This window comes from Stigmatopora nigra, chromosome 22 (assembly GCF_051989575.1).
Source record: "Stigmatopora nigra isolate UIUO_SnigA chromosome 22, RoL_Snig_1.1, whole genome shotgun sequence".
In the NCBI taxonomy this organism is placed as follows: Eukaryota; Metazoa; Chordata; class Actinopteri; order Syngnathiformes; family Syngnathidae; genus Stigmatopora; species Stigmatopora nigra.
This window is the reverse complement of record NC_135529.1, coordinates 7,202,778-7,229,015: the sequence shown is the minus strand read 5'-3', so window position 1 is coordinate 7,229,015 and position 26,238 is coordinate 7,202,778. Positions and strand designations below refer to the sequence as shown.

Here is a 26,238-nt window from a genome sequence, read left to right as displayed (position 1 = left end):
GTTAGATTACACTTTTCCAAAAAACACTGATGCAAAGATGTTGCGTTTTGGACACGTCTAGTGGTCTGATAAAATTATAAAATTGTTGGAAAGTGGGGGGAACGTGTACAGTTGCAAACACTACAGCAAGTGGGGTATCAGGGCGGAGAGGAGTAGATAATATTTCTTGTTATTATCTTTCTATAATTTGATTTGGAAATCTTGTCTATAGAGTTGTCAGTGCAGCAACAGAGACTTCAGGAATCATCTAAGGGAACAAGTTTCTGTGGACCCGAGAATGAAAAACACTCCAACTCTGACTGTATTACAGTCCCACATCAAAAGATACAAGATCTCCTTTACAAAGGTAACCCAAACACTCCACGACCCCACCATTTACTTCTTATGTCAATTGCTTATTCACACTTTTAGTATTTGTCACAGCACCGTCACATTACTTCGTTTACAAAGCAGGCACATTCAGCCATATGGGTGAAAGCATAAATATGAACAAATTTCAGAATGTGTTGTGAGCTTTCAGAATTTTTTTTTCCTTTTCAAGGTCATATAGAGGGAGGCACACTGTTGGATTTTGCAACTACTATTCATGAATTATAAATGATCCTAAATGAACTCTTTTACAACATTATTTTGTTTAATTGTATGCTTTTTCATCTCTTATTGTGCTTATTGTACAGGATTTGATAAACTCACCTTGGTCAACACGTGGTATGGTTCTTTACGACCTCTGTTCAATCCTGAAGGGAACATTAGCATGGTTCCTACTGTCACAGATGGTAGCCAAAGGTAGGTTGTTGTTTTTTTTCCTGTCTTGGCAAATGTGCTTTTTGAGCCCTCAGCAATGGTGATGTAATTGCAATTTTAAGGCACCTCCATTCCTTCATTAACTGTACTGCTGATCTTCACAAGTGTCAGGGGTGCTGGAGCATATTTCAGATCACTTAAGGCAGGAGTAAAGTTCCATGTTGGTTGACCGAAAATTGCAGGGCACAGTTCTACCTAAATAGAGAGCTAATATGATAATCTCTGAATTTTAAAGCTGAAAGTGTGTACACTACACATGACAACTTGGAATTGCAATTTTCTTTAAATTTTCTTTGGGTCAAATTACATGACAGCTTTATTCCATATACTTTGGCAAACACGGGATAAATATTTTCCTCATTCCTCTTTTGATTCTTGTAAAATGAATTATGTTTACTTCAGGTATTTGGGTACTATCCTGGGCTCCTCTGTTATATCCACCACAGTACTGGGAGACAACCAACCCATCAGTACCGCAGTCCACTTCCAACTCCGTCACAAAGTGCAGGTAAGAAAACACAATTAATTCCCATCATATACGTACTAATTATTTCACTCCATTTACTGTAATTCTCCATAAATCCATTAGAATCCTGCAGGTGCTGTATACGATCCAGTCTGCGCCTTCTGGGATTATAATCTCACGTAAGAGCATTTTGTAACAACAAATATTTTCCAACTGTGAAATAGAAACAATGACGATGACCCACAAATTGTTGATGATATTTAAAAAAACAAAAACCTTCACATTCCTTTGTCTATCTAGTCCAGAGACTGGTGGCTGGTGGAACACCAAAGGGTGTGAGGTTGTATCCAAACAATATGGCTACACTGTATGTTACTGCAATCACACAACCAATTTTGCATTGCTACTGCAGGTCTACGAAGCCCAGGTAACATTCAATAAGTATTTATATAGTTATTTATTGCAGTTGTTGCTATTTACAGCTCAAAGTGTCATTGTATACTGGTTGTCTGCCTGGGGTGGGTGATGGTTGTGTTTTATATATAAATATATATTTGTGTGTATATGTCTATGTCTGAATGTGTGTTTTTAGCCCAGCCCAGAAAACAAAAAAGCTTTGCAGGTGCTGACGTTCATTGGTTGTGGAGTGTCTCTGTGTGGGCTCCTCTTCACCTTCATCCTCTTCATTGCTGTGGGGTGAGTCACACACATCCAAGAGCACACATTTAGAGCGCTAAGAATGAAAAGCAATTCAGAAACCCATGGAAAAACATATTTACTTATAGTTTTTTTTTCTCCAAAGCATATGTGAGATGTTTTTTCTCCCCAAATTACAGTATATATTCACAATTGATGTTGGTTACATCTTTGATGACATCATAATATGGAATTTGTGTTCTCAAAACGGTATACAAGCAGCTACTCCTTTTAAAAAAATACAAATAAAAAAATGACTACATATTTAATGTATTTGTTCACGCTGATGTTCATCTTTGTTTGCCCTGATCTAGCGTTCCTAAATCGGATCGCACAACAGTCCACAAGAACTTAATTGTTGCTCTTAGCATTGCTGAGCTGCTTTTAATGTGCAGTGACTGGGCATCTGCCAATGAGGTGAGAATCCATCTTGTTTCTGTCACAACTGCCTTATGATATGAATTGCATTTGGTCCTCTTAGGTGGGGACTTGATCTGAAACTTGCTTAACATCATGACTACGTATAGAAATCATTCATCAGATACTTACCTCAGAGGCAATCATTAATTTTAACAGAACAAAATTAGGTCAGCCAAAGACTTCAATAGAGTGATGTGATGAAGGCATTGAATAGCTGAAAAGGCAGGTTAGGATAAAGGCGTCTTTTGTAACAGTTTCATTATTTCTCTCCACTTTGATTCCGGCAGGGTGCATGTTTTGTGATCACCGCATTGCTCCATCTCTTCTTTATGGCTTCCTTTTCCTGGATGCTGGTGGAAGGTTTGCTATTGTGGAGCAAAGTTGTTTCTGTCAACATCAGTGAAGACCGCAGAATGAAATTGTACTACGTCATTGGCTGGGGTAATCTCATACACATTGCTAAATAGTAACACATTTTAACTTCAGGTATTTAAGTCAGAAACAATTAATAAATAGGAGCACCAAGGACTGGCAATAATTTCATGCGGGGGTGAAAAACGGTTTATCAATGGTTCATTGTCTTTATATAAAGCATGAATTTATTCATTTTCTGTACTGATGAGTAATTGTATTGTTTTGATTATTAGAAAGTCATATTTATACTCCAAACCATTTCTACATGTTCTTCCATTTTAAATTGACCAAGTTTTAGCGCAAACACATGAGAATTAAATCAATCAGAAAATGTGCCGTAAGCCTACAAAGTGTGTTTCATATTAGTATGTAAAACAAAAAAAGCCACTATACATTGTTGAATTTAATGGGACATAATGTTTTTTGTCCAACTTTAACCCAGTCTTAACATTTGTAAAACATCCTGCAGCTGTTCTTGTCCCAAATTGTGTCACCATGTTATATCGCATAAGTGCCTGAGAACAGAATGTGAATAAGCACAACAATATTGAGATGTTTTCTGTAGCTCTCCATGCAGATGTGCAGAGTGTTAGACAAAATAGGCTTGGTGATGAAGAACAGACTAAATAGTCCAATCACGAGATGCCCAAGCAGTCCTTGTTCTGTAAATATGTCTTTAAAAAATGCTGCGTATTTTACTTCAAAGCCACAATTATGCTTACTATTTCTTTTTTTTTTGTGGCAGGTTTGCCTGTTCTAATAGTCATTGTAACACTAGCGACTACTGTCAACGAGTACAAGGCTGATGGTCACTGCTGGCTTAATCTGAAGACTGGTACAATCTGGTCTTTTGTGGGACCTGTCATTTTTGTTTTGGCGGTATGTGGTTCCATTTCATTCCTTAGCCAAGGAAGGCCTGAACAATTTATTGGTTTAAGACAATGAAGCTGAAGCTGTCCTCCATTTGCAGGTCAATTCAGTTGTGTTGGGCCGAGTCGTCATGGTGACGGTTTCGAGCGCTCGCCGTCGTGCTAAAATGCTCAGTCCAAGCTCCGCATCAAAAATGCACACCTTTGATCTCACATGGTAAGATAAAGTGGAAATTCTACCCATTTCTGACATTTTTATTTAATATTTTTAATGCCCACTTGTGTCTTCTTTTCAGTCAAGAACACACACACACACACACAAATGATGTTTTCTTGTTGTTCTAGCAAACTATGGTCAATAGAGACAGTGGAGCGATTATGAGCTGTGGTTCGGGAGTCTTGTGTGGGAGCTCTGCCTTATCAGTATAACACCTGGTCCCAGTATAACTTAATCTTGGTTTGTAGCGCTTAACGTTAACTGTATCATTTAATATTAAGGCCAAGCAAATACACAAAAAAAGTGCTTTAAGTGTGGGTTTTTGTAAGCAAACGAGGAATGGAAAGGTCAAGTTATTGCCATACAACAACATCTTTGAATCAGAACATTCCAATGTTATTTAATGATAATTTCATAGCTTCAAGTGCACAGAATTTCTACTTTGGAAATTATTTTAACACTCCCCCATCAGAGACATTTTGCAAGTAGCATTCATCTTGCTACCTTCTTTCACTCTGTTATACTTAAATTGGAATATTGCAGGTTTATCATTTATATCTTCTGCTGTGACTATGTGCAGTTCTATTTAAACAAAAGTTCATGAAAGTTAGATTGGATTAAACTGTATTCATCTTGTACTCAGAAATTATCATACACCAGAAAATTATTCTTTTATGATGGCAAATAAAATAAATTGCCACTTAGTCAAGATTATGCCAACATCTTTTGCATTGAAAGGCCCTATAAAATTAATTGATGCTATTTTTGCCTCTGTAATTGGTTGGTACCAAGCTTAAGGTGGACATTGCCTCTTATCCAGTGTCAGGGGAAATAGGCTCCAGCACCCTCATAAACATATTGGAGATATTAATGTATTTAATAGGCAATAAAAATGGTCATTGTTTAAAATCGCTATAAACAAGAAGTAAACAGTGACTGAAACACGGAATTTGAAAAATAGAATATGCTCTATTGTCATATTCTGACACTTTTGACAACCAATAATAAAGATATGGCAGTGATTTTATTTTGAATGCAGTTGGAGACTAGAATCTGGTGCTACACACCTTCTGATGAGACTATATTTCTGTTCAGCCAAATGTCCTTCATGTTAACATTTAAACATAGCACTCCACCATACCTAAAATAATTGTGTCTCTTTATTCCTGCATAAACAGTCTAGAAATCTGTGCCAGCACAAGAGTGCACACTCGGAGAATGGAAACAAATTTTGAACATAAAAGAGAATAAAGTGAGTTCTGGCTTTGTCCTTGCAGAGACGGCACTATCTGAAAACTCAATCGCATCCCCAGGTGCAGCAAGGTGACAAGAATAGTGGGTCGAACAAAAGAAACTTTTTGCCTCCTTCCTTGAAATGGTTCAATGATGTAATACACGTACAACAATTATTTAAAAAATGATTGTAATAGAAATGCTAAAGGAATGAACACGGGGAACTAACTGTTCAGACAAGAGTTGGATTTATTGTCTAACAAGAAACCTTCCCAAAATCCCAGAAATATTTTTAAGTCCTTCTTCTAGTTTTCCGAGATTTGTGTAAAATGCTAAAAAATGCGATCATCATCAGTACGAGATTCTGCAGCCATTTTGCAAGGCTTTAGTTGATCACCTGGTGTCAATCTTCTATTGTTTGCAGGGCTGTAACTCGACCAGTCCTCATCCTCCTGCCTGTTCTGGGCCTAACTTGGCTATGCGGAGTGCTGGTCCACCTCTCTGTCGTCATTGCCTATATCTTCAGTGCTCTCAATGCCTTCCAAGTAAGGAATCCTTAAAATCAATCTGCTTTTTTACTTTCAAAAGAACATTTTGTGTTCCAAATGTAATTGAACTGTTGACCCACATTCTCTAGTATTTACTAAAAGTGACACATTTATATTATTTTTTCAATTCCAACATTTTGTGTGACAGAGACCCATTTTTAGCCTAATCTTGACCTTCATCACCTTAGAAGCCAAATGAACTAGCCTTTTTTTGCCTGATAGCTCCCTACACTAGAGAACATTATGACATGGTGTTATATAATAATATATATATATATATTTTTTTTAAATATGTCAAAAATGAGTGTCTATTGTACATAAGTACACCATTGAGAATGCAATTAGGATTGTTTGACTTAACCCTACATTTTCTTTAGATTAATAATATTATATAATGTGGATTCTTATTTTAGTTGAACAGTATAAAACAGCTTCATAGAAGTGAGTGAAATTTATTTTTTTTTTTCTAGTACTTTCCAGACATCAAATATAATCGCAATGATGATGCATGAATATTAACATTTCCTGGTCGGACTGATGATCAAATATTGATTCCTCAAAAGCAGTCTTTTTTTCTTTTTTTTTTACTTCAGCAACATGCACAACATCTCCCTTTTTAAGACTCCAATCAATAAAAGTGAGAAAGAAAAGCTAAACATGATAGCACTGAAAATTGAGTATATCACTGCAAGTACTAAGTGTGCACAATGCATAGACGTGAGTGAGTATGTGGGAGACTCCAGTCAGCTCATACCATATCTACCTTTATAACTCTCCTCCCCTGATTGCTTAACAGTCGCTTCCTTTCTCTTCTGGTGCTTTATTTTTTTCCTCGTTAATACCTCCGTTTTGCTTTTATTTTCCACAGACTCTCTCTGTCTTTGCTAGTTTTTTTGTACCTCAACCAGCCGTCCGCCCTCCTCTGATCTTTAATTAATCAAGAGCTAGCCCCTCTGTGACCCCTAGAGACTTGCTTGTTAATTTAGATTTACGGCATGTGTCCAGCTGAGGGCATGTAAGAAGACAGTAGGAGTTCTTCCTCATGTTGGTAGGAGGAGGACACCAAACAAGTATATATTTTCCTTGGACAGAAATTGTTTCAGAGTTATAGACTAAGGAGAAAAAAAGTACCATTAGGCTACTAGTACTAATTTAATGACGATGATTTTGACTACAGATTTGCTAAGGGAATGAATGGCATTGTCTGAACATTAAACTGTGGTCAGAATTGTACTTCTTACACAGTAAATATGTAGGATTCTTTTTTTTTGGGACCAATTGGAATTACTTGCCAAGGTTATTTTCCCGACTGATATAAATCTCAGACATGTTTGATTATGTGTTCATTAGATAAGATTATTCAAGGCAACTTTCTCAAGGAGAATATTCCACATTATTCAGCAAATCGCACACATACTTATTATGCTGACTGGGAAAATGTTGAATTGAGTATACATACTGGCAGCAGTGGTTGCCACAGTTGTACAATATTCTTTTTTTTTTTGGTAACAGTGTAAACGTGTGTTTTTAAAATGCTATTAGAACTGTGTTGATGAAAGGAAAGCCAGTGGTGACAGTTGGGTCAAAATTCAATGAAAATGAACCAAAGAAAAATGTATATCGCTAGTCTTTGAGAATTATGAATCGTTATCTGCTAGTCGTATTAAATCATTTGTACATCTCGCGGACTGCTGAAAGCTAAAAAATCAATACTAGACGATGCATATGTGATTTTATTTTTGAGTTGTTTCCCAAATTGTGTATTTTCTTTTTCACAGGGCCTGTACATTTTCTTAGTTTATGCTGTTTACAACAGTGAGGTATGTTAGCATTCAATTCACTTTACCATCACTGCCGCAGCTTATTGGATTGCATTGTTTTGATTTATGAAGGGTTGACAACTTGTGATTTCAACGGCATTTATCGTTTAGGTGAGGAATGCAATCAAGAGGATCAAGGAAAAGAGAAAAGCATTATCTTTCACAGTAAGTGTCTGCAATGGAGCACATAGTGATAAACGGTCTACATTCTATAAACGTACATTACATGTGTCCATCATTGCTATACTTGCATGATTTATGAGTCTTCCATGAATTTTGTCAACTTCGAATTTGGTTTATGTCTGTTCAAATAGAATTGTTCCCAGCCAACCACCTTCATACCTTCTCAGAGAGTTCCCATAAGGTCTTGGGGCCACAGCCCGCTGACTCCTTCCAGTCCTGAGACCAGTGAGACCTCTGGAGCTCCCAGTTCTAGCTCCACTTCTCTAGTGATCAAGAATGGTGTGTTCTCAATAACTCACACTGTCGTGATGAGAAATGCTTGTAGTCCCTTGAGCAATGCAACGTGCTTCACCTTCCCATCTGAGTTTAGCACATTCTGCACACTGCATTTCTCCCTCACGTCTCTATGTGTGGCATCAAACTGACATATTCAGCAGTGTGAAGTTATCAGAGGATTTCAATGCTTTTTTAAAATAATTTTAATGACAGCAACAACAAGATAAGATTTTTTTTAATGACAGTTGATTTTTTTGTCTTTCAGAGAGTTTCAGAAAAGAAAGTGTTGTGAGTTTCTCAATGAAACAAGCACCTGGAAGCCAAGTAAGTGACATTTCTTCTTTTTAATGAAATCATTTGTTTGCTTATTTCCTCCTCTTCTCTCCGATTAACAGGTGGTGCAACTTACAGCATTCAAACCTTCAGGTATGGCCAACATCAAAACTTTTTTGGTGCTTTATTTTGGTTCATTTTACAAAGAAATACACTGCAGGTTATTTTTCAGTGAAGTCCAATCTATTGCATTAGTACCTCCACACACTAGATAAGGGGCCTTTAAATACATTTTTTCGGAATTAATTTATACTCTGATTTTAAAAAGCTTATGTTATAAGGAAAAAATATATAATATATATATTACATATATGCAAGGCTGAAGAAGCCCAAATGCACTTTTGGATCTATATTTACCTGATCCGTGCACATCATTAGACCTGTGTGAAAACTCAATGTGCACTTTTTGTATTTTGAATTAGAAGGCACATGCAACAGATGGTGCCGAGGGTTAAGTCACATTCAATTGCGCCGATCGGCCCATCAGTGGCAAGAACCAAGTTTGTAATTGATTCATTAAATGTTTTAGTGTCTGTGAAGAACGCCTGCTGGGTGCTGGAGTGCTCCTGGGTCTTCATTGTTGATTAATGAGACAAAGAAGACGTTCATTCCTTTAATCAGCAATGGCCGTGTCTGGCTATTCACAGTATTAGCCATTAACCACTCCAACACCTGCTCTCTCTCTCACTCCTCGCTTTTCACTAAGCCACATTTCTTACTTTCTCTTTTGTATGCAAACACACTTGCACGCAATATCAAAGCATCATATACTGATGTAGTCATAGCTAATGCCTTTCTCTGTATTTCACCACAGGTTCTTGAACTGAAAATGGAGTCCTGTCCTGAAAATCAATACAATTGTAACCTTGGATCACAGTAAGAGGATAGACCTGGACACACAATTAGATAGCACACCTACTTTATACAAATTCACACATCATTCCGATGTAAATGAAACTCAAAATTAAGGATAATGTGTCCTGCAGATGTTTGTTTCTCCGATCAGATCGATCCTTAAACCCATATCTTCAAATAACCCCGCTCTGGTACCAAGATACTACATTTGCTTTTTGTAAATATCTAGAACACTAGAGAAATGGGATGTTAATTGGGAGATCTGTGAGCCTGTTGGCCATTATGCTTCTGGTTGAGAGTACCAATTTCATTTGTTGTTGAGGATTTCAAAAGTTTAAAAATGTCCTTTTTATTTTGATTGGAGTTAGAGAAGCTTCTTTTGAAGAATATGAAAACGGACCAATCAATGAGTGGATGGTATCTGGAAATTTCTTAATCTCACTAGATTTATCCTTTAGGACTTCTATTTGAAGAAGTTGACCTTCCAAAGTCTGCATTCATTTTCAAACTCGGTGAGCATGTTGCATAACGTCTAGTCTCAAGTGGCAAAAATGCTATGATCTTGTAAAATGTGATGTGAAGAAAGAAAAAAAAAGTATTCATGAAGTTTTAAACATCCAATATGACAAACGTGTAGAGTTTGTATAAGGAATATGACCAATTCATATTCATGATAAAACTACTTTCTAATATGGAAAGTTGTACGTTTTCCGAATGGTGAGCATTAAAGGCATGAACTTGTTGACATTTATGAGTCGGAGCCTTGTTAGGAAGTATATAATCTTCATCAGTTACACAATGATGAAGTCTCCCTAGAAGACAGTCATGACCAAGTACAATCAATGGCAGTGACATTGACCCACTGCGTTATAATTGGTGTTTTGACTCATGATTTTAGCAATTGTGCTTAGTAACCATTAAAAAAAAAAAAAGCAAATCCTATCAGATTGAGCTGTGTGGTTTAACTTTGCTGTTGCTCTTTGTATTTGGGTGGCGTGGCTCAGTGGTAGGTAGAGTGGCTTCGATTCCCACCCTGGTGACCTTGTCCAAGTATCCTTGAGCTAGATACCGAACCCCACATTGCTCCTGAGATTGTGTCATCAGTAGGTAAATGAGTACTATATCAGTCAAAACACTTTGGGTGACGTGAGGGTTGAAAGTCCATTTACCATCTTGTACCGATGGGTACAAAATAACCCAACATGACAAAATGTTATGTTTAAATCACCATGAAAACAATACAGCCAATGTAAATCAATGGAGTGTACCAAAAAGAAAAGAGAGAATAGGGGTCGCTCTTCACTTAGAACTGGAACTGTGACTTAAAAGAAGGAATTATGAGCAGTTTGTAAAGACTGAAAAGGAATTTTACCTTTTAACTTAACAATGACACAGCGCCAACATGCCAAGAATTGGCTTCATAAAATGAAATGGTTGAAATAGCTGAGTCAAAATCCAAATGAAATTCTCTGGGGTGATCTCAAGTGTGCTCATTTGCAATGTGGCATTTCTTTTTAAAGTTTCTTTTTTACACGGAGAACATTCCTGATGCCCCATGTTGATAAACTGTCACTTACTGTTAAAAAATCTAAACAGCATTGTGGTTAAAGGAAATCTTTTGGAATGGCTTTAATAAATTTCTCCCCACTTGTATGGGTTTTTAATAATGATGGTGCCTGATTGAAAAAAAAAAAATGACCAAAACTTAATTTTTTACAGGGTGTATTATTGATTTTGGCACCACATCACCTGTACAAAAGTGTGTATAAATTAGACTTTCACGTACAAAACTCCGACATGTCTTCTGTCACCAGATACCGTGCATTTACATAATGAATATAACATCTTAGATGATTAAGGTTGAATGTAAAAAAAACTGGGGGCCAATTTTGTTTGCCATGTCAGTCATTCCTGCCTTTAGAACCCCCAAAATGTAAAAAGTTTTTCATCATCCATTAACCACACTATTTTCCGTACTATTAGTTTGGCTGGGCCTACATTTTATACTAAAGTGCAATTCATCGGTCTTTTTTTTTGTCCTCTAACCACCAACAGCCAGTTCTATAGTGTTTTTAGGCTATAGTTATCTCAACACAAAACTGTTAATATATTAGATTAAAAGGTGCTTATTGGGTCTGTTGTTCCATATTTGAAAATGACTTCATTTTAAAATGTTGTATAACTTATACTCCAATGTGACTTGTATATTTTTGTCATTTTTATTGTTTGGCTGTTGTGACTTGGAGGCCAAAAAATACAGCAAATTTTCAAACTAACAAGTAAACACAGATAAAATGATTTTCTATAAATTGTTGAATTAATAGTACAGCTTGGTTATCCATCCTAATTTAGCACATATTTTAGGCAATCATGCACAATGTTTATAAAAGTCAGATCTTTGTGTTAGTTAATGTGACAAACTTTCATCTTGACGCACAGTATTTGTTGTGAAATATTAGAAAGTGTCTAATGAATTGACCTAAGTGTTAAAAAAAAGGATTTCCTATCTTCTATTTTGCTAAGCATTACTGTTTTAGATGAAGAGATGATATTCGCTGTGTATTGTAAATCATTAGACAAGGCTAAAAATAGCCAGACCGACTGGTATTATCGTTGGAATTATGGATACTGTTGAACGCGGCAAAATAGCCAACTCACAAGTGCAGCTTCATTTCATTGACTTTTATTGGTGTGATACAATTACAATAAAATTGAAACAAAATGATATGGTCAGTCACTGTGTCTTTTGGATGAAAAACACGAACATTAGACGGACTCTCAAAGTACAAGGGGGGGGGGGGGGGGAGTTGAAGGACAAAAAGCACACAAAAAAAATAAAAAGCTGCAAATTTTTTAGCATTTTAAATGAATCATTGCTTTGTCACTTTACAACATAAAAATACACCATGTACATCATGTTAACACCCACTTGCCTCAAAAAGGGAATCAAGGAGTGGATGGTCTTTGTGTTGTTGGATGACCTTCATATTAAGGCAGACTTAATGATTGTCTATGATATGTTGACATTTCTGACATCATGTATTCAGATGAAAAGTTACAAATTTAGACTGTGCTGCACTATTTTTTTTATTTTTTAATCTTCGGTTCTGTGAGAGCTCATGTCATTTACATTGTTAGTCATCAGAGATAATTCCCATAACAAAAGTCACCTTTCTTTCTTTTCAAATTGCTTTTTTTGACTACAGTTAATGACACCGGTACCAACAACGTTGATGACTACCAAGAACATATTGTTCTGTTAAATGCGTTATTGGGATTTCCAGTGATCCATGCAAGCTTTAAAAGTATTCGAACAAAGAAACATGAAGAAAGCCAATAAATATTTAGGCAACGGGACATTGGCTTGGTTTAAACCAAAAAACACGAGTGCTTTTGTTTATGGCATTTTTAAAAGGTGAGTAATTTGCATGGGCTCTTCTGTGTAAGTAAATCATCTCAGATAGAAACAAATGCTTGCATTTGTATTAAAAGACTAAAAACCCACAAATCAACACTTGTACTATAATGCTTGAACCTCTGTAAATGAGAAATTAAAGTGTATTTGTTAGCTTTGTATTGAATTTGTGACTTTTGTTCGAGTTAAATGCCTTGAAGTTGACGGTTAACGTAAAATCAAGTCAGGTACTGTCACATTGCTGACTTGTCTTTGTGTTTGTTATTCAGGTGACTACTACACTGACAAGGCCACTATCATAGTCCCAAGGTATGTGTTCTAAGAATGTTTGATTTTTAGGCACATGTCTGATATTTTACACAAAATACCTTTTAAATCTAAATACCAAAATGTCATAATCTGCCTCTGTTTGACCAACTGAAATGTCTATTCAAACGTTGGTTTCCATTCACCCCATATCCACTGTTTTTATTTGTATTACTTTATTAATTTTAGTTTATCATTTTGTGTATTTCTGAACAGATCTATGTTGTGACTTCAATATATTAACATCTAAATAGATTAGAACCAAACTATTTTGACTATAAAATGTGACAAAACAAGACTGGGCATTTTGCACCTACAATATCATCAAAATTATTTGAATCCTAGAATCACAAATCTGCAATATTTTGATAATTAGAAAACAAGACCACGCTGACATTCAATTTCTTAAAAAGAGGCTATAAAATCTGTCATAAAAAGTGCACAGTTAATCCCTACCTTTTCTACGGTTCCAGTCTTATAGCCCATCCTATTTGACAGTCAAGCATCTGCATCATCGTGTCGTCAGCATCAATAGAATACTGTAGTAATACTTTCAACATCCAACAGCTTAGTCATTGTATGTGTTTGGATATGGTCAAAATTGCTAAGTGGGCATATTTTGTTGGCAATTTGCAATCGGATGGTAAGGATAGTAGAGTTCATTGGCACTAAATCGGATATCATTCAAAATCTTTTTGTAATCCAATTTAAAGAGGTCACAAAAATTTACAAAATATCACTCTGATTGCCCAAAAGACGGTGGAACATACAGTAGATGGGATTCCGTCAAAGTCACAAGATCCTTTCTTGGCTATAAAAACGCTCCCAAAGATGAGCTAGCATCAAGTCCACTTTCATCATTTAATCTATGATCCCAAATCTGGTCTCACCGAGAACCAACAGGGTGAAACATGTAGTCTTCAATCTTCACACGCACGCTCGCTTGGCATTCAACATCTCGATCAGCAGGTTGTGGCAGGACACTTCTCCACTCAAATGCATGTACCACAAGTAGTCCTCAGCCTGCGTACTGAGGGAGCGAAGCTCCGGCAGTCGCATCACCAACTGGCTGAACTTATCCTGGAATTGTGGGTAAGTGGACAGGGTATATTCCAGCAGAGCTTCATTCACTTGCTCCTGGACACGCACCACAAATGCTTGGTTCTCCAATGGCTTTACATCTACACGTGGGAGGGAAAAAAAGGCTAAATTAATGTGAATGCACAATAGAGTCCCAATCGGAAGAGATATTTTAACAATGAAACACTAAGTTATTGCTATGTACATCTTAAATTTGCTCATCTAACCATCACCCCTTTGTCCCACAAAATCTGGCCTTTTGTATACAGTGTTCCCTCGGTCATCGCGGTTAATGGAGACTGGGACCACCCGCGATAAGTGAATTTCCGCGGAGTAGGGATTCCCCTTCAAAAATGCTTAATTTGAATTTAATTTAAATATATATATATATATATATATATATATATATATATATATATATATATATATATATATATATATATATATATATATATATATATATATATATATATATATATATATATATATATATATATATATATATATATATATATATATATATATATTTTTTTTTTTTTTATTTTTGTATTTTTTTTTCTCTTAATTTTTGCAATTTGACCTAACTTTTCCCACTTGAAGGTAAAATAAAGGACTAAGTTTGATCTGGGTGTGAAAAGAGACAAAACAACAAACACTACTGGCTAATATTGGAGAGTGGTGGTCCAGTGGATAAGTCATCAGTTTCCTGCTTCTTTAGTCTTGGGTTCAAATCCAAGCACCTGCAAAGATTTTCCCAATATTAATCAGCTAAATGAATGAGATAAATTTACAAGTACTACTGCTTTCTCTCACAGGGTGGTGGCCCAGTGGATATGTCATCAGTCTCTCATCTCTGTGGTCCGCGGTTCAAATCCAAGTGCAAGCAAAAACTTTCCCAATATTATTCAGTTAAAAGAATAAGTTCTAATGGCTAAGTGTTTAACTGAATAAGTCTTCAGTGGTGGATGAAGCATTTTGTGAAAAAAAGGACTAAGTGTTTCACCCAGTTTCCTTGGATAAAACGTTTCAACAACCATGTATATGTGTGGTGGTGGTGGCCCAGTGGCTAAGTCATCAGTCTGCCAACTCTTTGGTCCTTGGTTCAATTCCCAGTGCATGCAAATATTTTCCCACAATTGTTCAGGTAAAAGATTAAGTTCTAATGTGTTTAACTGAATAAGTCTTCAGTGGTGGATGAAGCATTTTGTGAAAAAAAATGACTAAGTGTTTCACCCCATTTCCTTGGATAAAACTATAAGTACCACTGTTTTCTCTTACAGGTTGGTGGCCCAGTGGCTAAGTCATCAGTCTACCACCGATGTGGTCCTGGGTTCAATTCCCAGTGCCGGCAAAGATTTTCCAAATATTCAGTTAAAATAATAAGTTAAAATGTCTAAGTGTCTAACTAAATAAGTATTCAGTGGTGGATGAAACATTTAGTCAAAAAAATGACTAAGTGTTTATGCCCATTTCCTTGGATAAAACGTTTCAACACCCATGTATAAGTGGGGCACGAGTTGGTGTAGTGGGTTGCACACTCGCCTTTGCACGGAGAGAACGTGAGTTCGCTTCCCGGTGTCGGCGGTTCACTGACCAAGCAAGCGGTCGAGGGTCGGCCGGAGGCCGACCCGAGAACGCCTTTCGCACAGACAGGTCCTTCAACATTCTTCCGAACTGCCGAAGGCAGTTCGGAATATAACCTTTTGCTGAAAAGTATGACTAAGTGTTTAATATAAATTAAAAAGATTTTTTTTCTTCTTGTTCCATTGACCAATTCTTCTTTCCAGTTATTTTCAGCCAAACGACGGCAGCGGGAATCGAACCAAGGTCTCCCAGACGGGAGTCCAGTGATCTAACCTCTGCGCCAACCAAGTGACTACACTTCTCTTAGTAATCATTTGAGTGTCTTTCCAAGAAATACACAGAAACAACTAAGTGAAAATGTGTACTGACCGGGAATCGAACCCAGGTCCCCCGGACGGGAGTCCAGTGAACTAACCTCTGCGCCAACCAAGTGACTACACTTTCCTTGGTAATCATTTGAGTGTCTTTCCAAGAAATACACAGAAACAACTAAGTGAAAATGTGTACTGACCAGGAATCGAACCCAGGTCCCCCGGACGGGAGTCCAGTGAACCAACCCCTGCGCCAACCAAGTGACTACACTTTCCTTGGTAATCATTTGAGTGTCTTTCCAAGAAATACACAGAAACAACTAAGTGAAAATGTGTACTGACCGGGAATCGAACCCAGGTCCCCCGGACGGGAGTCCAGTAAACTAACCTCTGCGCCAACCAATTGACTACACTTTCCTTGGTAATCATTTGAGTGTCTTGACAATAAGTACACAGAAACAACTAAGTAAAAAAGTGTCCCAACCGGGAATTGAACCCAGGTCTCCCGGACAAGAGACAAGTGAGTTAACCACTATTCCACCAATTGACTACACTTTCATCATTTGAGTGTCTTGAGAAGAAGTCCACAGAAAGAACTAAGTGAAAAAGTATCCCAACTGGGAATTGAACCCAGGTCTCCCAGACAAGAGACAGGAGAGTTAACCACTACGCCACCGAGTGACTACACTTTCTTTTGTCATCATTTGAGTGTCTTGAGAAGAAGTCCACAATATCTTTCAAAAAAAATCCTGAAAAAAATCTGCGAAGCTCTGGGTCCGCGGTAGCACTGTAGTGACTTTCCTTTAGATACTCAATTATTTCAACATTCCGAAAACATGCAGTTGATTAACTGAAGATTAAATTGTCTGTAAGTGTGAATGCAAGAATGATTCATTATGTATTTATGGTGAGTATGTGAGTGTGTACTATGTCCGTATACGTCGATGTGTATTCTTTGGTATGTATGAGCAAGAAAGAATAGGAAAGCCCTCAAGTGAACTGGCATTCAGCATCAGCTGAGCCCATCTTGTAGAATCTATTGAGACAGTAATTAAATGTTTTGAATCAATGTTATGAATCATCCTTTCAAATAGCTACGGGGCAATTAAATTACCCCTGGCAAACCTGACTCTAAGGATGAGGAAAAGGAGTGTGTGCACAAAAAAAGCTGCCAGTAAAGACAGCAAATATTTTCTCCCAATAACAAGTGCTCTTTCAATTCAAAAGCTCTTTGTTAGCAGCTTGCCTCCGCCAAACAGCAAACACTTCTGGGAATCTGGGCAAACCACATCTATGCTCTATCCATCTGTGCAAAAGCCATTGCATGAATGTCGGTTATTCCACCCAATGATAAACTCATCATGGTTCTTAAGAATGCCATTAGTAGACAATAGATGAGGATTTCTTTGTCAAAATTGGCTTTTTGCAAGAATAGGATTTTAATTACGGTGAGTGGATTCCTTTCAGGGAAAAGGCCAGAAGTGGTAAATTCTATTTCATATAATATTGAAGCACAATATATGTGATTCAATATTTCATAGAACTGAATTGTTGTCATTTTAAATCTTTGCTATTAGCAGAATCCCTGATACATATTAATGTATATTAAGAATTTTTATAAACTGCAAAATATTTTGTGAAAACAAAGGGTCAACGATGAGGTTAAATAAGCATGGATTTGAGCATATTCAAAAAAATTAAAAGAATTTGTCATTTATCATAATTTGTGTCATTTTTATAGGTACTGAATTCTACAGGAAGAAAATCAGCCCACATACTTTATCGACAGTATCATAATAGACCTTATTATAGTCACTCACTGGGATTGAATAGTAGCAGGAATTTCAGACAGGCAATCTCCCTTCGGTCCACTTGCAGGACCCTCAACCTCACAGCTAGATCCTGCCCTCTTTGGACCAAACTCGACAGAGTTGCCTCGCCTTGAGACAGAACAGAAGACAACTCAATCTGCAAAACACATTGAAATTCTTAATTAATCAAGCCATCATTTCTGATCCTGTATCAGAATCTAATATCAATAGTTAAGGTAAGCATCTGTATGAATTTCAGATTCTACATTTTAAAAAAAAACATCATTATTGCCCGAAACGGAACTGGAAATACCAGGCTGTAAACGCTTGTGTTGAGAATGGGAAATTAGCTCAAATCCTGCATAGTCCTCAAAAGTGTTAGAAGAGCAAGTGTGGCAACCCACATTCCAGCACTTTCTTGAAAGTTCTAGTGCCAAGTCTTCATATGTTTTGTAGATTGTGCCTTGTTTGCAAAATTAGAGAATAAAATATATGGTTTGGTGGCTGAAGGGTTAGTGCATCAGCCTCACAGTGGGGGACCTAGGTTCAATTCCAGGTTAGGCAACCTGTGTGGAGTTAGATTTTTGTGTGAGAAATCTGTCTCCCCGTGCTCTAAAGTCATGTCAAGTTTTTTTTTTTTTTTTTTAACAATTGAACTATATTGGCTCTGGTGGCTGAGTGGTTAGAGTGTCAGTGACTGAGATCTGAGGTCCTGTGTTCAAATCCCGGGTCGGTATACTTCTTGTTTTTTTTTTTAAACAGTGCTAGTGGAAAGCTGCATGGGGGAGTTGTTACCTCCTGGCCAGTCACCAGCAGGATACTGTCTCCCTTTCCATGTTGAACTTGTCTGAAAATGTGATCCAAGACCAAAAGGTCAGACCAGCAGTTGTGAAGCAGCTTCATTTGATCTTCCACCTTCAGGAAACACATGCAGAACAAAGACGAGAAAAACAATGTAACATTAGTTTGGAGCATAGTATAAGAATGGTTTCAAAGTATATTGTCGTAGTTGATAAGAGATTGTACATTTTTTTCCAGTTTGAACACATTGGTTACATGCAAATCATATAAAAATTGCTAAACACACTCATCTCTTGTCACAAAAACAACTCACCAGCAATGGTTGTATTAGTGTGTCCAGTGATATACTATACTGACATGTAGTATCTCTTCAAACTACTAATGCCCTAGCCACAGTTGGCTAGGCCACGGCACGTGTGTGTGTGTGTGTGTGTGTGTGAGCGTCATTGTAAAGTGAAGGACACAGCAGACAGTAATTCCTTAGCCACGACCCGCAATAGGTTTTGACATACATTCATCTGACGAGGAGTTGACAGAATTACTGTCCATCTAAATCAAATGTTATATTAGTGGCAGAGGAGAGGGTCCAATCTGGGCCACACGCACCCATCTGCTATAGTGGGGCCCTGGAATTGGAAGTGATAAAGGAAGGGGTTAAGGAAGTAAGAGGTCTCGGCGACCTTCTGAGCTTCCTCCACGAGAGGGGGTGGACTCTCAGCTGAAGTGGAGAAAAATCTTCTCATACAGCATGCAAATTGACCAGTGAGCAATTTAACAAATTAACGCGTGTATTTATGCAAGTGTGTTTCATACTTTATCACCTTCGTTACCTGAGGAGGATTTGGGGTTACTTTAAATTCCTATAAGAATGATGTCATTTTTGAGACCCAAATGATAGTATTTCCTGTCTTGCATGCCACTGATTGTCTGGAAAGAACATCTGACCGGGGGAGGAGGCTCATGTGCACCTTTTTCATCACTACTATTTTATATCGAGATTACAGTTAAGCACTTTTTTATAGAATTCCCATTGTTTGAAATGCGGATGTTCCGTTAGCATTTTCCTTTATTTAATTCAATCCCTCGTCAAATAGAACTAGTCAATATTGAATCTAAAATTGTGTACTGCAAGTTAAAAAGGCGATTTTCATTAGAACTTTTCTTGTTACATATGTTTCATCACAAGAATTGACAATTTAACCATCCTGCACTGATTAACAATCAATCTCAGACTTATATTTATGATTTTGTGCCTATGGTTAGTGTTTAAAAAATTTTATGAACCTTTTATTGTTTGCTATATTATGGAAATAAATTTTTCAATATATTTTTTAAAGAAGCAATCAACCGACTGAAGTAAAAGAGTCAAGTCAAAGTGATTCTTGACAATGTTGAAAGCATTTTATTTGCTTCTAAACTCTGCATTTGACTTCACAAAATGAAAATAAAAAATCTTCAAAACGTGGCGAGAAGTGCTTCGCATTAGTTAAACTACTTATGTGCTACCTTCAATTTCTTTGGTAAAATGAACTAAAACTTTTCTTGACTTGCCCTAGCATGATTGTTCAAGACTTTCAATATTTTTCACTTATTGGATGCAAGTAATGTTATCCAGCACCTCTATGGCTGCAAGCTACTTGAATTACTGGTTCAGTTATCCACTGAAAAGAAATCCTTTCACTAAATGGTTGCATTTTTCATCTTATTTGGAAAGATTTTGCATGTATTTGTGTCTTGTCAGCGAGCAAATAGATTTAAGGGTTTTGGACAAAAGCTTCATGTCTGGAGAGGGAAATATAACTATATTCAACTGGTCCAAAATATTTTTTAGGCTTTGTTATCAGTACATATTCATATTCAACTCATTCAAAATATCATTTTTGATCCAATTGTGAATGGCATACAATTACAGTCCATGCGCATCCTTTTTGACAAAAAAAAACATAACAGCAAATGCCTCAAAGAAAGTAGCTTTCTTAAATGCATTTTTTTTAGTTCTACCACAAATGTGTGAAATTTGTGACATTTTTCCTCACATAATCTATCATTCAAATACTTCATTTTGGAAACCAATTTGAAAAAAAAAGATGTTCCTTCCAAATTTCCTGTCCAATTCTTTGCGCTAAACCATAAAGGTGCTCATTGTGGATACGTCACAAACCACATCGACCATTCAACAGGTAAATGGAAGGTCAAACCAAAGACATGACAAAGGCCACCTTTGAAATAGTGCAGCAATCAATAGCTTACAATATAATAACATTGTGGGCAACTAGAGTGCAGCACCGCAATGGAAGGCTGACATTCCCCCGTTATCGTTGGCAAGGAATGTAATTATCTAGGGCCGAGAAACAGCTCTTTCCTCGCAGCTTTGTCCATACTGTGCACACTGGCTGCTGAATGGCCATCTAACAGTTTGAATCTTATCCGAAATTCATCACAAATATTCATATGCACCTGCGTCCAAGATGACAATGGGAGGAGTTTTGTTTGTACATTCACATTTTATGATAAAAGACTTTAACAGCAACCATGGAAAAACTTCACTTCATCATGCATTCTACCTTAACTGTATTTTAAGTGTGATTTTTTGATAGAGTGCATTTTTTTTAGGTGATATTTTTTACTGCAGCTCTACTTTGGTGACATGAGGCCCAATCAATGCAGACTGCCAAAACTCCATGCCAAAACTCCAAAATCTCGCTAGGGGCCAAAAGCCACAAGAATAAATGTCTGTAAAGCGTTCCCCAGCTGCAGAGTAACAAAGCAACAACATCAGACGCTTCACATTTCGAGAGTGGATAATAAAGCAGCTTGAGCACATTTTGGAAATCTACTGGACACACTAACTACATGTCCCAAGAATCTAAAAGCAAGAGGAAGCAACTACCCACACAGGGAGGAACTCATGGAATTCTTAAATCAGGAATTACTCAAAGCCAAAGAGCCTCTACACAGTGACTTAAAAACACTTGGCACCAAATGTGGTCCCAAAGAAAACCAACCCACAGATCCAATGGAAGTACATACAATTTATATTTATTCAAGAACTACCTACCCTCTTGAAATTGTGATAATGAATTTATCAATTGATGTCTGGTGTCAACCCACGCATCCTTCCTTCCATCCATCCATCCATTTTTAATCATTGGTATCTTCATTATAGCCACACTTCACAGTTGCACACCCACACAAATTGCAGCCAGCCTAGCAAGTATTCATGTTTTTTTTCTTTTTTTTCTTGCCCAATTTCATCACCTGCAACAATTTGCAGTAAAGATAATAATAATAACACAAATAATAATAAACAATTCCAATAATGGGGTCCTCGCAGGATTGACTTTGTTGTCAGCTTAGGCACTAATGATATTAATGTATTCATTATCCACACCGCTTATCCTAACAAGTGTCACGGGAGTGCTAGAGCCAATCCCAGTCAACTACACTCTAAATTGGTGGCCAGGCTATCACAGGGGACAATGAGACAAACAACAATTCACGCTCACAGCTAATCATAATGACAATAATATTAATAATCCGTCGTCAGTTGGTACAATGTGTTGTATTTTCTCATTTGAAAACAAATGGTAGTATATGTGATGGATTTCACAAATGCACTAGCATCCCATAAACGTAGAAATAGTGACTCACCCGCAGCTCCTTGAAGAAGATGCAGCTTCGAGCCCACTCCACTATGGAGAAGAGGGTCTGGTCCGCCATGCGACACATGAGGCTGAGGGCGCTGGGCTTCTCCAGGCGACCACGGCTGTTCTGCTCCTGCTGCAGGTGAGCCAGGATTTTGTTCTGCACCACCAGCTCGTCCGGATCGCATCGCAGCATCTCCATCACCAGCGGCGGCAGGCTGGGCGGCTGCGGGGAAGCCGACGGGTAGATCTCGGAGTAGGTGTATCCCGTCAGGTATTCTGGGGAACTGCTGGTGTAGTCGGGGCACTCTGCCTTGATCACCCTGCTGGGGAAGGCCGCGTATTGGTACTGGCCGCTCAGGGCCACTTGCGACTGCATCCCAAGGGGAGGGGGAGCGTAAAGGTTCGCCTCATAGTCTGTGGGGGTGATGGAGCAGGGTGTGGATGACACCATGTTTTTGGGAATGGCGGGCATGCCGCTCAGGGGGCCGCCGAAGCCGTAGTCGGCGTGCAGCGGAGAAGAAGAGGACGGAGGGACTGCGCTCTCCAATTTGAAGCCGTTGGATCGTATCAAAGCCTTTTTCTGCTGCTTCAAGGCCCTGTCCCGCTTGTACATGGGCCCGAATTTATTCCTCCCCCCACGCATGCGGTCCGCACGCACCGCTGTCAAAGAGAGAGACCGGCGAAAAATTAGGCACGTTTAAACAGGAATTTATAATGGCTTCCTATTCAATTTCCTGCTTTTTTTATTTCACATAAAGCTCAAATTAAACCCCTAAAGGGGTCAGTAAGTATTTTGAGTAATTGAAAATTAAAAGTATGCATTTTTATTAGTGATAATATTATTGTTAGACATAAAAAAAATAATAAAAGTTTTAAAATTTATAAGAACAAAAAGATTAAATGAAGGTAAATAAACACAGAAATACAGTGTTTGTGATCTGAGTAATCCTATGTTGTTGATTTAATATGTTTTTTTCCTGTATTTATTTCATTGCCTACCCGTTTTGTGATGGAAAGTAATGAGTTAAATGAGTGCTTGGAAAGAGTTAAACGCGTGGAATGAACTGACAGGCGCGCACACGCACGTACGCGCACGTAAGCACACGCACGCACACGTGTGCGCGCGTTGGCTTCCCTTTTTAGGGCTGAGAAGATTCCCAAGAGTCTGCACTCCTCCTTGCATAGCCTAAATAGAGCCTTTGATTTAAAACACGGGAGTCGCCACAGTTTTTATCAGTAACTCCAGAATGTGAACTTTTTTTGCTTGCTTGGAAGAAGCAGGTGCTTTCTTGCACGACTGTCTGGCAATTAATTCCATCTCACGGAAATAGGAAGTGATGACAGAGTCACTGGCCTTAAAAAACAATTTTTAGTCTGTGTTGGAATTTTAGGATTATAGTGTGTAATAAAACGCTACACATTTTCTACAAAAATGCATTGTAAAATAATAAAGTGTTATTTTTAAGCCAATGATGAAGTCATTTTGGAAGGACACATGAAAATTAATTGTTTTTTTTTTTACCCTATTATACGACCCATGGGTGATGTCCGGTAATAAAATTATAAATTAACTGAATGTATATATAATAAATCAATTTCAAATACAATTATGGCTGCATGAAAATTAATTGAACGTCAAATGAGTTCATTGTGTGCCCCAAAAAGGGGTTAAATTTACTCTCAATTTCCCCGAGTCGTTTTAATTTCATTTATGAGCAATACAAAGATAATAAACATGCAAGCGTACCTTCTAGTCGCATTCCAACGTTGAGACATTTTTGAAAGCGGCAGAAAGGACATCTCTTCCTCTGAGTCTTGTCAATTTTACACTCCTGATTTTCAGCACACGTGTATCTCTTGTTGTTTTGCACGGTCCTTTTGAAAAAGCCCTTCAACAATATTAACACACATTTCATTAATCTTAACAAAGAAGTAAATAACATCACATTTGCAGTTTCTAATTCTTACCCACTACAAGGCCTATATTATAAATACGTATATATTTTTCTTATATGTATTGGATACTCCCCTGCATCCTGTTACTATTTCCAAGCTGTTCAAAATATTCCAATTCATTTAGGATAAAACACAATGAATGTACGACCATCAACATACGCTGAATTACAATATTTAGTCCATCAAGGCATAAAAACTTGGAATATTGAGGTAGCACTAACACTGATCTATGCAAAAAAAAACGTAAATATCTGACATAGCTTCCACTTGAACTAAAATAATATTGTTTTTATTTGTATTTTTTGCAGCAATGGAGCGAGTGTTTACCTTGCAGCTTTCACAGGTGAGCAGCCCGTAGTGATAGCCGGACACTTTGTCTCCACATACAGGACACAACTCTTCCAGATCGTCATCATAAGTGTATTCCATAACCTTCAATGTCACACCTGTACATGCACATAGAAGCACGCGCGCACACACACACAGAGGCACACAGACACATGCACGCGCAAATACCAAGGACATTTAGAACACGAGTGAATAATATCAAGGCTGCAAGTAGAAATCACAGTTTAATTAGTCGTGTAATATCGAAATTCATGCTTAACTTTGGCCAAATAAATGTATTTGTTTTATCTCGGTTAGTTCATTGAATCAGTGTGTATTATAATTTCATTCTTAATTTAATTTGATTAGCCTCATAATATTTTGGTGTAGATTATTGACTGATTGACAAAAAGACTAGGAATGTGTGTATTCGTTATAAATGCATTTTTGAAAATTAAGAAATTATTTTAGTCTCGTTTTTCACAAAATGATTGATGATTGTTGTTTAAAAAATATAAGAAAGGTTGGCTATCATTTTGTTTAAAGCTTTCAATTCACAAAGTGTTGTGGTAGGCCAAACACAATTAGCACACCAATCGAAACAAGTGTAATAGATAACGAACGAATAAATACAATATATTATTTTTAAAATTTTGATATTAAATCCATTTTAAACAATTCCAATTCCCAAAAAGTTATGATTGCATTTTATACAGCTTTCTGACATCCAAACGACAATTTTATATTACAGGTCAAGAATACGTGGATTTTATTTAGCGTGAGTGATGCCTTCAAGGACAGAAGATGTCAATCATAAATCATTATGAATTATTATTGATATTTTCATGATGTCCTGAAAATGACCAAATCAAATTTAAAAGACAGATGTTGTCAGAAAGTGACAGTAACATTAATGTACACGTTTTTTTCCATTTGGTTCAACAAATAAAACAGTTTATTTAGATATTTATTTATGCAATTGAATGCAATTGATGACGTTACAAATTGCCATGCTACAAACTCGGCAATAAAAGATCTGTATTCGTTTTGGACTAAATAAATCTTGTATTTCATCGCCAGTGAGAGAATTTCTGTAAAAGTAAAGAGTGCCTTACCGTGAGACTTGTCTCCCAGCATCTGAAGAACAGGCTGCAGCCAGTCTCTCTATGATTGTCTGATTAATAAATTGTGCACGGAGGCGTTTCGGCACAGTCTTGCATATGCTGCTGAGGACAACGGCAGGAGGAGACCAATAAAGAAAAAAAAGGGCTGTATCGGGATTGGTTTGGGTCTCTCCCACAGCCTCCTAGCTCTACTGTCTTTCCCTTATCGCAGATTTATGCTGCTCTGCTGCTGCTATTGGTGGACAGAGACTCACGTGGTCGCTTAGCTACCTCCTGAAAAATGCCTGGACAGGCGACTCACACCATCAAAGTCTCAAATATTCTTAACCTTTATATTCTACAATTACAGCATCATCATTGGTGAAATGCAAATCACATTTTCCTAGAATTAGTATGCATATACGAATACATTTGTGCATATTCTATTAAAGTATGTTGCATAGTTAACTTACATTGATGCCACATACATAAATACATATACATGAAACTACTAAATTACTACTTATTTTCATCTTCCTAAAATAATAATGATCATTTCACAATCATATTTCTCATAGTTTCGACATAAGTCAAATATATACTCAAGTGATGCATTGTACACCTGACATGGCATTTTAATAAATGTATTCCTCACTGCAATTTTTTTAAAATTATTTTTACCTTTAAAAAACGGAGAAGATAATTAATCCATTATTTAGAGCTGACACTATACTAATGTTATTTTAAACAATTCTGTTTTTAA

General features: G+C 37.2%; 2 protein-coding genes and 1 long non-coding RNA gene across 14 annotated transcripts in view; 2 read left to right on the top strand and 1 right to left on the bottom strand.

The window, feature by feature from the left end:
- Positions 1–11,867, top strand: part of LOC144215367 (adhesion G protein-coupled receptor D2-like) — a 46,113-nt gene extending 34,246 nt beyond the window's left edge. For all 8 annotated transcript variants that reach the window (XM_077744239.1, XM_077744245.1, XM_077744242.1 and 5 more), the window contains 17 exons: positions 212–346; positions 678–786; positions 1,207–1,312; positions 1,394–1,449; positions 1,571–1,697; positions 1,863–1,966; positions 2,281–2,383; positions 2,674–2,827; positions 3,546–3,679; positions 3,771–3,886; positions 5,544–5,664; positions 7,446–7,487; positions 7,599–7,652; positions 7,802–7,949; positions 8,212–8,270; positions 8,342–8,372; positions 9,094–11,867. In XM_077744239.1, the coding sequence (XP_077600365.1) occupies positions 212–346; positions 678–786; positions 1,207–1,312; positions 1,394–1,449; positions 1,571–1,697; positions 1,863–1,966; positions 2,281–2,383; positions 2,674–2,827; positions 3,546–3,679; positions 3,771–3,886; positions 5,544–5,664; positions 7,446–7,487; positions 7,599–7,652; positions 7,802–7,949; positions 8,212–8,270; positions 8,342–8,372; positions 9,094–9,101 (1,607 nt within the window). In that variant the 3' untranslated portion in view covers positions 9,102–11,867. The remainder of the gene's footprint in view (positions 1–211; positions 347–677; positions 787–1,206; positions 1,313–1,393; positions 1,450–1,570; positions 1,698–1,862; positions 1,967–2,280; positions 2,384–2,673; positions 2,828–3,545; positions 3,680–3,770; positions 3,887–5,543; positions 5,665–7,445; positions 7,488–7,598; positions 7,653–7,801; positions 7,950–8,211; positions 8,271–8,341; positions 8,373–9,093) is intronic.
- Positions 11,802–25,687, bottom strand: LOC144215368 (nuclear receptor subfamily 5 group A member 2-like). The gene is made up of 7 exons (XM_077744246.1): positions 25,488–25,687; positions 24,373–24,491; positions 23,837–23,978; positions 22,094–22,749; positions 18,437–18,556; positions 17,651–17,798; positions 11,802–14,036 (listed from the first exon to the last, which is right to left on the bottom strand). Exons 1-7 carry the CDS (start codon positions 25,507–25,509, stop codon positions 13,783–13,785), a joined length of 1,461 nt encoding a protein of 486 aa, XP_077600372.1. The 5' UTR covers positions 25,510–25,687; the 3' UTR covers positions 11,802–13,782.
- Positions 11,967–16,899, top strand: LOC144215370 (uncharacterized). Of its 5 annotated transcripts, none has more exons than XR_013330412.1 (4): positions 11,967–12,549; positions 12,819–13,947; positions 14,751–15,967; positions 16,047–16,899. It is a non-coding gene; the product is annotated as an uncharacterized LOC144215370 (long non-coding RNA). The 5 variants fall into 5 exon arrangements; XR_013330409.1 differs by having other exon boundaries at positions 11,968–12,549; positions 14,751–15,079; positions 15,216–16,899; XR_013330410.1 differs by having other exon boundaries at positions 11,968–12,549; positions 14,751–15,648; positions 15,723–16,899.
- Positions 25,688–26,238: the final 551 nt, after the last annotated feature.

What these genes read in the sequence shown, in the direction of transcription:
- LOC144215368 (XM_077744246.1), bottom strand. Translation starts at nt 25,509, where the DNA reads ATGCTGGGAGACAAGTCTCACG. An exon ending in GCTGGGAGACAAGTCTCACG is followed by an intron (nt 24,492 to 25,487) that starts GTAAGGCACTCT and finishes GTGCATGTACAG; the next exon opens with GTGTGACATTGAAGGTTATG. An exon ending in CCTGCTACTATTCAATCCCA is followed by an intron (nt 14,037 to 17,650) that starts GTGAGTGACTAT and finishes TCCCACGTGTAG; the next exon opens with ATGTAAAGCCATTGGAGAAC.